This window comes from Mytilus galloprovincialis, chromosome 7, assembly GCF_965363235.1.
Source record: "Mytilus galloprovincialis chromosome 7, xbMytGall1.hap1.1, whole genome shotgun sequence".
NCBI classification, from domain to species: Eukaryota; Metazoa; Mollusca; class Bivalvia; order Mytilida; family Mytilidae; genus Mytilus; species Mytilus galloprovincialis.
In genome coordinates this window covers 5,526,052-5,538,440 of record NC_134844.1, presented here as the reverse complement: position 1 = coordinate 5,538,440, position 12,389 = coordinate 5,526,052, and the positions used below count along the sequence as shown (strand labels likewise).

The 12,389-nt window shown below is 33.3% G+C and overlaps 1 protein-coding gene across 2 annotated transcripts in view; it reads right to left on the bottom strand.

The window, feature by feature from the left end:
* Nucleotides 1-7,965, bottom strand: part of LOC143082179 (uncharacterized) — a 29,852-nt gene extending 21,887 nt beyond the window's left edge. Inside the window, exons 1-7 of one of the 2 annotated variants that reach the window (XM_076257749.1) lie at nt 7,857-7,965; nt 6,948-7,037; nt 6,215-6,331; nt 4,865-4,988; nt 4,238-4,413; nt 1,451-1,582; nt 682-714 (exon numbers count right to left, since the gene is read on the bottom strand). In XM_076257749.1, the coding sequence (XP_076113864.1) occupies nt 682-714; nt 1,451-1,582; nt 4,238-4,413; nt 4,865-4,988; nt 6,215-6,331; nt 6,948-7,037; nt 7,857-7,893 (709 nt within the window). In that variant the 5' untranslated portion in view covers nt 7,894-7,965. The remainder of the gene's footprint in view (nt 1-681; nt 715-1,450; nt 1,583-4,237; nt 4,414-4,864; nt 4,989-6,214; nt 6,332-6,947; nt 7,038-7,856) is intronic. The other variant, XM_076257750.1, reaches the window with a different exon arrangement.
* Nucleotides 7,966-12,389: the final 4,424 nt, after the last annotated feature.

Sequence of the window (12,389 nt, the reverse complement as noted above, 5' to 3'; positions counted from 1 at the left end):
CAAAAAACTAAAATACATCAATTTTCGATAAGTAGTTAAAAAGCACCGTCGATTTTGCGGAGTCTTACAAGAATGTCGCACTTGCTTAAAAAACAACGTTTCAGTCAAATTTTTGCGTTTTTAAAACGTTACGAAATATTCGCGACGTTATGTTACGCTTACATGTACGAACATCGCGCGTAACGTCTATACAAAATTATTTTCGTTTTTTTTTTCTAAAAAAATATATATTTTCTTATTTCGAACCGATTTTTACTCTGGAAGATAGGGATATACTGATGTATTATCCATTCTTTAACTGACTCAAATTGATAACTCGTCATTAATGCATTATAATTACAATTAGGGACGACATCAAAAATTCAATGTAGGATAAAAAAAAAACTTAATTCATATAGTTTTTTCATTGACACCCCTACCCCCCCCCCCCCCCTTCTTAACTTAATTTGGGAAAAATTGATTTACCAAAAATGATATATATAAAATCGATGTCAATTATACAAAAATTGCAGCAAATTTATACAATCAATACATTTGAATGGGGACATATGGTTGGAACCCAAGAATAAGGTAAAAATAAACAAGTTAAAACATTAAACATAAATAATGTTATTTTTTTTAATAAAGCCGTAAATCAAAAATCTGAACAATAAACAAATTATATGTTAAACATATACCTACCCTTTCTTATTGGAATATCTGTTTCTTGTATAACTAAATAGGAATCAATAAGATAGTCACAGGTCACTCAAATATGTGAGTTCATTATTATTCGCTGGATACCAATTTTCGTGGATTTCGTGGGTATAGGTGAACCATGAAATTAAATGTTCAACGAATAAATTTTTTTCTATAGGCAGACTTCGGCAAAACCACGAATTCAAGTATTCACGAACATGTAAGTTTTCCTTAATCCACGAAAATTGGTACCCACGAAAATAAATGAATCCACAGTATAATAGTAACTAGAGGAATTTATTGTATGTACAAAACAAATACAGTATCACTATCTGCTTTTGTTTATTCTAATCAACAGGGTATTGAGGCCAAATAAAAAAGTATGTGTGGTTCCAGTTACATCTAAAAAAAAGTTAGGGTCGGTAGGTAGGGATTTTTTTTTAAATTTATTTTAAAGGTTATATTTTTATTTGGCCTGACAAGTAATTTAAATAAATAAACAAAAATACTGTACACAAAACAAATGTCACCCGTGTACCATTCTAGTCAACGGGATATTCACAAGTAACTAACATAACCAGGTAAAAAAAATCCACATTCGATATTGAAATTCGTAAAAGTCATCTTTGTTTTACTTTCATTATCTATACACAAAGTGTTATTGTGATATTTTTAAGGTCTTATATCTTCTTTGTTGCATACGGATACAAATGGAAAACATTTCAAATACATGACGTTTACTGTCGTCTATAGAAAAAAAATGACCACTTACCTTCTAAATGGAAAAAGACACGAAATCTGTCACTACTGAAGAAAAAGTTTTTCAGCATGTTAACATCGAGATATTTCTTCACATAAACATCCTTGGTTTTCATATCGTGACAAAAGTAAGTCCCTCTATCCGCTACAAAAAATAAATAAATATATATTTAAGGGGCACTAGCTGTCAAATTCCTAATCACCGATTTGACTCAAATTCTCATATTCGATTTATAATATGCTAAAACGTATAATTCATATTACTATTTGTCTGAAATAAACGGAGACTGCCGATGGTTATATGACCCGATATAAACATAAATATAAATACATAGCGACATCGTGCAATTAGTATTTCTAGTTCTGTTTGATTTGATTTTATAGGTTAGATAACAAGCAAATTATCGTTTTTGGGGAAAGACGGCTTCAAGCCGTCAATCCCCTATGGGGTTGACCAGAGTGACACTCCCTCACATCATTCATTTTGTTTTTATACATGTTATAATGTGGAAAACCCCCCAACAAACCTTTCTTAGATTGAAGAGAAGGAGACCCAGAAATAAATAGTTTGACTTTAAACACTTTTTTACACATTTCCCTTCTGTTTCTCACGAAACTATCGTATCTTGAACTCTCCTTTACACTATTTACGTTTATTTTACAATCCGGAAAAATTAGTATGACGAGATATTCTAAATATATCCAACCTACATTGTATTTTATAGTGACGTCATTCTTGGAAGAAGCAGTGATATCCTTCACAAGTTCACTGGTTATTTAAATCAATCTTAGAGATCGTGCACTAATAACAAATTGGTATTTGTTAAATCTAAACATAATATTGTTTACTGTAGATGATTTAAACATCAACATGCAATACTTTAATTTGTAGGTCAATAACTTTCAAAAAAACAAAGATCGTGGGGTTACATGAGACACGGGAAAGAAACAATTTTATTACTTTTTCGGGTCTCACTAATTAGAGACAAAGCGTCAAGAAGCGACAAGAAGCGTCAAAAAGACTATTTAGCGACAAGAAAAAAAAATTCTTATTGTCGCTTCTTGTCGCTAAAATTCTTCTTGTCGCTAATTAGTGAGACCACTTTTTTCTGTAAAAATTCTGAGAATCTTCCTCCAATTCAGGAGCACCTCAATTGATGAGTTATCCACTAAAATAAAAGTTAATGTTTTTAAACACTTCAAATGTGACATTTCATTGGATAAGTAGTCTTCTATTAAAACTAAATGTTTGTGTACCTACATAATCATTGTAATGGTAAAAAAATAAATAATAAAAATTTGCGTTTTGTAGTTTTAACATATTTATTATTTACAAATATTTCAAAATTAAGATTTGGAAACAAGCTTCACACAGTTTACATCACTCTTAATGTTGTTTTTTTTTATAAGTACCTGTTTCCCTGTGATGAGAGTTGTAACTCGGAATTTTAACAATGGAAATTTAAAACTGAATAGATTTTTCAGTCCACACTTTCTAAAGAAAAAAACTTAAAAATCCAAGAGTACTGTCACAAAAAATGGAAAATGGCCCTAGCCTGCAGTTCAGTGATACACAATCAAGATTTCAAAAAATATTGTAGTTGTTGTGAAATGACAGAATTCAGTTGAGTTTTAGATAATTAGCTATCAACGTTAATCAAATGTTTAGATTTAGAAGATGCAAATCTCTTTCATTGGTCCAAATTGAATCCTAAACTAAGGAAATGAAATTACATAAACAACAATTGATTTTAATATTGTCAACCTTTCTACATGTTCTATCTGTTCTCTTTTTCATTCTTCATATGAAAACTATCAAAAGATACCCCCCCCCCTTTTCCAAAAACATAATTAAATAGAAACAAGGGCCGTCTTTCCCCTCAGAGCTATTCAGCTCTTTGATTACCTGTATTAGACTGATTTTTTTTTGTGGATCGAATCAGTCAACGAAATGGTACACCTTTGTTTCACTTTCGATGTTCATTCTTTTCCTTTAATTGGCTGACCTCGTTTTATAAATGTGTAACCAATCTTTAGCTATTTGGTTAAATTGAAGGTATTATGAAAACGGATTCAATGAGGTCGAATTATTCACTTGCAATTGAATAATTGATCAGAAATGTTTCTTTGCTTATTTTGACAAAATTCAACTAAATTGGTTGATAAAAACGAATTATTTTTTCATCATTTCATTGGTATTAATGATTAAACCAAAGAAAATCTATTTTTTTTCCATATCTCGTAGCTAGTGCCTTTTAAATGGTGGTCTTCATTAGAATCAACGGTAAAAAGCAAAACATGCGTAGGTCATCTTTTATAGTATTTATTGGCATACAATCTACATACAGGAGTTTTGAAATTCCTTCAACGTCATTTGAACTTGGCGCCCACAATACTGTTGTAAAGTTATGAACCAGGATTGTAACCAAGGTAGATCCCTATACGAATTGGTTGAAAGCCCGCCACAATCACAGTGCCAAAAATCATACAATTTTTACCTTTTATAAATCAGAGTAATACCGCTTAGACCGAGAGATGCGAACGATACCAACGGAATATGAAAAATGGCAAGACGACGCTGTGGCAGTAGCTCGGGCAGTAGGCCATCGAGTATCACCTGACACAGTTTAACTGATGATCACTGATGAAAATGTTGAAAATATCACCGTGAAATTAAACATTTCGTCTTCCCAATCCGCCTCAACATATATTAGTATATTTACAAAACTTATATTTTTTTCATATGTTTACAAATGAGACTTCTTATTAATATTTTTTTTAAGTCCGTTATATAATTCACCTGTTGTAGCGTTTTTGATATGTAGGCCGTATTCTTCATCAATATACACCCGATTATCATTCTCATCGTCATGCATGTCTATATCCATTCTAACGATACGGAATTGTCTCCCTTTTGCCTTCTTTCTGTCAAGTTTTTTCCATTCGATTGTTTTCCCATATGTTTCTTTGTCACCACTGATTAAAATAATAATGATAATAGTAAAGTATACAATCATTTGTCATAGTATGTCTAATGTGAAATAAAACCAAAACTATTTTTACAATATAACCTCATTTGACATTGTTGTCTTATGAGAAACAACACCAACATGATGTTTTACAATATATTTGTAACTTCATGTGACAACGTTGTTCTATGAGGAAACAACACCAATATTTTACAGTACTAACTCATATAAAATTGTTGTTTTTTGAGAAAACTTTACCAATATTTTTATAGTATACCCTCAAGTGACATTGCAATACATTATTTCGAAAAAAAAAGTAAAAACACCAATATTTGTATAATTTACCCCATGAGCATTGTATGTCTCATAAGCTAACAAAGTTTTAACATTCAATTTGCTTTAACGATGAGAGAATATGAGAGATACATTTGTAGTGCATGTTTATTAATCATACTCACCAGTAATGACATGTTAAAACGATGTGCTCATGCTCTTCCACACTGTACATCAATTGTAACGGTGCGCCTCTGTTCTGTTTTCTATAATTTTCGATGTATTTCTCGCATTCGGGTAAATTTCTATCTATTAAAAATGATAAATTCGATTTTATTCTAATATCTTGTACCAAACAAATGTTTCAATAACGTTTATAGTAACGATTCCTCAAGAAGTAGAATCGGATTTTGAATTTTACTTCAAATTTGGGAGACAAGTAAAACTAAAACTGAATAAGATTGATTTATCCTAACAGATATAACGTGACGGTACCCAAATTGCACCTATTTTGACAGTTTTTTCAACTAAGTTTTTTTATGATCAAGACAAAAATTTCCATTTTGTGTTTATTTTGTAGCCGTATCCTTCTTTATTATAAAGGTACACCAATTTGATTTTCAATCCATAAGGAATCATAGAAAAATTTGTCTGAACTTACCTCCAAACCATCCCAGATTCTGTAATGAGGAGTACCCAAATTGCATCCATGCTTAAATTCGCATCGTCAAAAGTCGAATAACAGAGCTTTTGTTTATTTTTTTCAAATATTTTGAACAATTGGATATTTGTCCATGCTTACTCTTCATTTTTTAAGAAATGGATACTTAAAACGTATTGTATTTGTTAATTTTAAAAAGATGACGTTTTGATGACGTCGCATGGCGACGTTTCAGTACATTTTGCTTTTTCAGTAGCTGCGGAACCGTAGCTCTTAGGTCCTTATGTTATTTTTTGACTATTTGCGGACCATAGAGTCTTTTTTGACTATTTGCGGACCATAGAGTCTATGGTCCGCAAACAAAAAGTGGGTCCGCAAATAGTCAAAAAATAACATAAGGACCTAAGAGCTACGGTTCCGCAGCTACTTTTTCAGTAAACACTTCATCTGTTGATAAATATTGTGAACGTTTTGTGTATATCTAAATATTTTTACCTATGTTGAAAGACGTGCATAGTATCAAATCATAAAAATACCATTTTTTTAGTCTCTAGAAAATCTTGTTAGATTTTCGATTTTCGCTGCTATTTTTGATAAATAGGTGCAATTTGGGTACTCGGTGCAATTTGGGTACCGTTTATACGTTACAAGTTTTGCGCATTAGTAAATGTCTTACAGTGTCGAGGAACCATAGGCCATACGTATTTTATGTTTATCCTATACCAAACCTTCTCATGCCTATCCTTTACACTCCCCATAGTCCTAAATCCATGCATCCTTGACAAACCTAATCCTAACCCTTATCCTAAAATGGACATTAAACTTAAGCAAAGGGTTTCTTAAAGTAAATGTAGTTCAAATATAAAACTCTCACTCCATGGTACTTGATCCTGAACACTGGCTGTATCTCGCCGTGGTCGTAGTTTTGTTTTATATTCTTCGTCCATACTTTCATCAGGTACGTCGAATGGAAGGTGGTCTTTCATTAGTTCTGAAATAACGATATTTTAAGTGATTTACGTTCAAAACTTTCAAACTATAATATATTTTGCAATCTTAAATATATGAGTAGATTTAAATGTCTTTTTCATTTTAGCCTTTTAAAAATTTGGAGAAAATATAAATCTGTGGATTGCATATCACTATGCAAATATCTCTTATATACTGCTTGACTACTGAGGTAGGTGTTTTTGTCTTGATTATAGGTAATGGGGACAATAAAAAAGAATGGTTTTGTCTTGCACATTGCTATGGCAAGTACTAGTAGATGTTTTTGCCCGAATCTCTACTAATTGGGTATGTGTCTTAATCGTAACCATGGTCACACTTGCAAATTTATGATCCTTTTTTCAGTGACTTCATAATGAAATGCATTTTTTCGGCTCATTGTTCATGATTAAAGACCTCACATCAGAGCTCATGATATCTTTTTTTTTCTCTCAAATTTCTTTACAAATGGAACATTTGTCTTTTTCAGCTTGTTTTAAAGTAGTTTTATTTATTATTTTTCAACTAGTCATAAACATCGTTTCGCTGAACTAATCATAAATAATCATAATTGTCTACCTTACAATCGTTAAACTTCCTAGATTATCATAATATCATACCATCAAGCTCCTCGGTTATATTATATTTTTCTCTATGTCCGTCGTCATCTTCTATTTCTATAACCATCTCTAGTGCTGAGACAGTTAAACCTAAATAAAACATGGTGCCGAGACAGTTAAACCTAAATAACACAAAGTATCCAGACCAGTCACCATAACATATCAGGAAAAGATTATATAAATGTTTTCTGATATCCCCGAATTCCCGAAAAAGGTCCGTCCCATCCTCACTTCACACGTTCCCCCTTCTTCTCTTTTTCAAAGGCCATAACTTTTGACCCCTTATATTTCCACATCAAAAAAGCATGTCACCCCTCATAACATATATATATTTGATCATATTTGTTATTGGTGTTTGAGCGTGGTAATAATGAGGATACCTTCATGACGAATAACGGTAAAAAAATTGCCAACTGACGTTTACGGTAATTTTTGGTAAATGACGTGACCAATCACGTTAACTTTTTTTCTCAAAATGACGGTAACGATAAATATTTGAGACCTCTGACGAATCCCGACAAGGAGATTTTTGGAACCTCTGACGAATCCCGACAAGGATATTTTGACGAATAACGGTAAAATGTTATCAATTTAAAGCTAACCGTAGCCTAAAATGACCGTTTGCCGCCTGACGGTACAGGGCATTACTATCCTCCTATTTGGCCTAAAGTCCGCAAATAGTCTCAAAAATTTACTGCAACACTTGACACGAGATTTTGCAATCTTTAACCTATTGACGTCATAAGTGTCAAACATGTTCTCTTGTGTGACGTCACCGGAGCCTCTGTAAATAGTAAAATCACAAAAATACTGAACTTAGAGGAAAAGTATAATGTAATGTCGACAGCAGCTTGAGGTTGTAAGCCTTGTAAGACATAACACTTTAACAGATCATATTCATTACGTTACCTGTCAATAAATAGATAAATACTGCACATCTAAACATTTCTTGTCTAAAAGATTGGTAATAAGCAGCAATGAAAACGCTTCGTGACGTCAAAATTCAACGATGACGTCATATTTATAAGTTAAACGTTGGTTCCAATATTTATGTGTTGCCTTTATTTGTAAGTCCCGAATTCGAAATTTTTTAAGATAATAGAGATCGCCGACAATATAAACCTTAAGAAAGAATGAAAAACAACTGCATTTTTATACTGACAAACAATTAAAATAGTGGGTCAAAAGTTTAAACAGGTTTTATAGCTAGCTAAACATCCTACTTGTATGAGAATTATTTTCAGTTCCATTATTTTCATATTTCTTTTTAAAATATTCAACACTACGGGTTAATAACTAGTCTGTAGGTCACTGTACGGCCTTCAACAATGATCCGCACTGAAGACACTGAATAGTAGGCTAAGTTATTTTCTGGATAAAAACGAAAAAAACCAAAAGAGAATATGAACAACTTTAATGACCTTTAAAAATGCTAAAAAAATAAACGAATAAAAATCAAATATAGCCAGACAGGAACCAACGTTAACAATTGAATTACATGGTTCTGAGTTATAACAGGCATATACATTAAGAAAAGTGAAAAGAGAAAATGATACATGTTTGTGGGCGCTCAACTGTGTCTTTTCTAGAACCGGGAAAGTGAGATCAACATAACTATGATTCCAACACGGAAACTGTAAAGAAACTGTAATTAAACACTATATGGACTCTCTTTATACTATATATCATAAAATGGAAAGTGGAAATGTGTCAAAGAGACAACAACCCGACCAAGGAACAGAAAACAGTCCATGGCCACCAATGGGTTTTCAACTCCGTGACACCACGAGCAAATGTTTTCAGCTGGCCCCTATGACAGTGGCTATGTTGCCGTTGGCGGCAAAATTGTAAATATACGTTTCTTAATTTATTTCTTAATTAAAGATTGCTAAATATCAATATATGTATTTCTATAGCAATTCTTTTTTAACGATAACAAATATTTTATTCAATCATTTCCTGAATAGTGAATTTTAATGTTAAAAATATCTGAGATACAAAAAAGTTAAAAAAAAAAAATATGAGTTTAGTGCACGTAAAAATTTGTAAAAGAAATAAAAATTATTGAACATCCATTTGTAGCAACAAAATCATATCAATTTGGTTCTAGAGCCGGCAAAAAATCTTATTTTTGCCGTCGCTCGTAAAATACCCTCTGCCTATATTTGATGCCATTTTCGGTATTGTCAGTTTTTATTGGTGGAGAAGCCGGAGTGCCCGGAGAGAACCACCGACCTCCGGTAGAAAAACTGACAATCATAGTCAATTAAGATTAAAGCCGAGCGCACCTGCATAATGAAATTAATATGGTGCAACATGTGGAGCAGGATCTGCTAACCATTCCGGTGCACATGAAATCAACCCGATTTTTTGGAGGGGTCCGTGTTGCTAGCCTAAGTCTTTATAAGACAGACATAAGACATAAAGCTTTATTTAGAGTCGGTATAAGCAAGCAATTACAAACATAAGCTCTGAAGAGCTTTTAAAACCGACATAACAACAAGTAAAACAAAACATACATATCGAGTCATGCACACAACATTAAACATATAAAGCAAGAGTTCATATCAGTATAAGATAAGATAAGATAAATTTTATTTTCCAAATTAGGTCCCCAGGGGGGCATATACACAAAAACATATATGATTGATACAACATACAGTATTTTACATAACATTGTAAAATAAACTATTGAAATAGTCATACAGGTATTATTTGTTAAATAAAAAAGTATTTGAGAGTTGCTACTCCAGAGATGTGGCAAACCCATTTATTTAATTACTTTTTTTTCTCACTTGATTTTATAATACTTTGCTGAAAATGTATAAATATAAAATATAAAATGATTGTTTAGCTGCAACAGACACCAAGGGACGATGCTCTAGGATTGTGATCTTAAAAGCTCTAACAATCCTCCTCGTATCTGATGCAGAAAAACAAACACAAATGAAAAAAGTGTATGTATATTCACAGCAAATAACATATACTGCAGTAAACAGGTATTGAGAATAGTGTAGGTTTCCCTACTGCAACAGACACCAAGGGGCGGTACTCAAGGAGCTGTGGTATTTACACAGTCCTCCTCGTGTCTGAAGCAGACAAGAAAGCCACATAATTAACAATTTTTCGAAATAAATTTACATGCAGCAGTGAGAATAGACTTATCTTCTGTGTTCATAAGCCATATCAGTTTATCTCTTGCGTTAAGAGTTAAAAAGTTGGGGCAACTTTTAGTTATCTCTTGAAGTATATATATAAGCATGCAGCACAAAAGTTCTGCATCTTATAAGTTTAAACACATACTGATACATGCAATTATGAGATAAAAACTCAAAAGCACAAATAAAATGGTTTGCACATTAAAAGCACATAAAGTTTCTAAAATTAGCACAAAGCAGCATAAGCACTATATATATAGGAAAGATAACAAAATAAATTTGCCATGCTGAAAATAGAGGGGGAGGACAGGGGTAAGGGAGACAGGGAGAAAGGGGGTAGGAGAAAGGAGAAAGGGGTGGGAGAAAGGAGAAAGGGGGTAGGAGAAAGGAGAGGAAGGCTGGGAGAAAGGAGAAAAAATAAAATATCTCTCCTTTTAAAAAAATGTCTAATATTTCAAGAAAAAATATCTCAAAAGGAGATGTTTTATTCTAATGGGAGAAAGGAGAACGGGGGTAGGAGAAAGGAGAAGAGGGGTGGGAGAAGGGAGAAGGGTACCCCCCTGTCCTCCCCCTCAAAATAAAGCAACAAACCAAAAGATAATGAACAGAGATTAACTATTTTTGCATGCAAAGCATTGGCATGAGCTGCCAGACCAAGAATTTATCAAGTTCTTGAATTGATTTAAAGATGATTGCTTACGAAGCTCATCTGGCAGCTCATTCCAAAGCCTAGCACCCGCATACCTGAAAGATTGTAGGCCATATGCAGTTGTTCTTACATGTGGTAGATCTGCTGTATTCTGGTATCTGAAAGAGTAAGTGTTTTCCTTTAAGTGAATCAAATCATGGAGATATACAGGACAATCTTTATTTATAATTTTGAAAACTTCAATCGCCAAAGATCGCATTCTTCTTATTTTTAAAGATGGTAATTTTGATTTGCAGAGTAGATCTTCATAACTTGCTGAATGGTCTTCATAGATAAACCTTAGTGCTCTCTCTTGAATTTTCTCTATCTTTTTTTGGTTTTTAGTTTTCTATGCTGCGTTTTGTGTACTATTGTTTGTTGGGTTATTTTCTTACTCGGATCCCTAATGTAGTCAGTGAACAAAGTCTGAATATCAACTGTGATCTCCACGTAATCATTGAACAAAGGCTAAACACCGACCCTCGTCATATTTGTAACCAGTAGACAAAGACTACATACCAACTATGATCGCTATGTAATCAGTGAACAAACTTTAAGGCTGAATATCAACTCTGATCCACAATGTAATCAGTGAATTCAGGCTGCATATGAACTCTGATCCCCTATGTAATCAGTGAACAAAGGCTGCATATCAAATCTGATCCCTATGTTATCAGCAAACAAAAACTGCATATCAACTCTGATCCACTATGTAATCAGTGAACACAGGCTGCATATGAACTCTGATACCTAATGTTATCAGTGAACAAAGACTGCATATCAACTCTGACCCCTATGTTATCAGTGAACGAAGGCTGTATATTAACTCTGATCCCCCATGTAATCAGTGAACAAAGTCTGGTTATCAACTCTGATCCCTATGTAATCAGTGAACAAAGACTGCATATCAACTCTGATTCCTATGTAATCAGTGAACAAAGACTGCATATCAAATCTGATCCCTATGTAATCAGTGAACAAAGACTGCATGCATGTCAACTCTGATCCCTCTGTAATCAGTGAACGAAGGCTGTATATTAACTTGATCCCCATGTAATCAGTGAACAAAGTCTGGTTATCAACTCTGATCCCTATGTAATCAGTGAACAAAGACTGCATATCAACTCTGATTCCTATGTAATCAGTGAACAAAGACTGCATATCAAATCTGATCCCTATGTAATCAGTGAACAAAGACTGCATGCATGTCAACTCTGATCCCTCTGTAATCAGTGAACAAAGACTGCATATCAACTCTGATACCTATGTTATCAGTGAACGAAGGCTGTATATCAACTCTGACCCCTATGTTATCAGTGAACGAAGGCTGTATATCGACTCTGATCCCTATGTAATCAGTGAACAAAGACTGCATATCAAATGTGATCCCTATGTAATCAGTGAACAAAGACTGCATATCAACTCTGATCCCCTTGCAATCGGTGAACAAAAAATGCATATCAACTGTGATCCCCCAGCTAATCAGTAGACAAAGACTTCCTACCAACTATTATCCCTGATGTAATCAGTGAAAGTGAGCAAAGGCTGAATACAAACTCTCATCACACAAATGATCAGTGAAGAAAGACTGAAAAT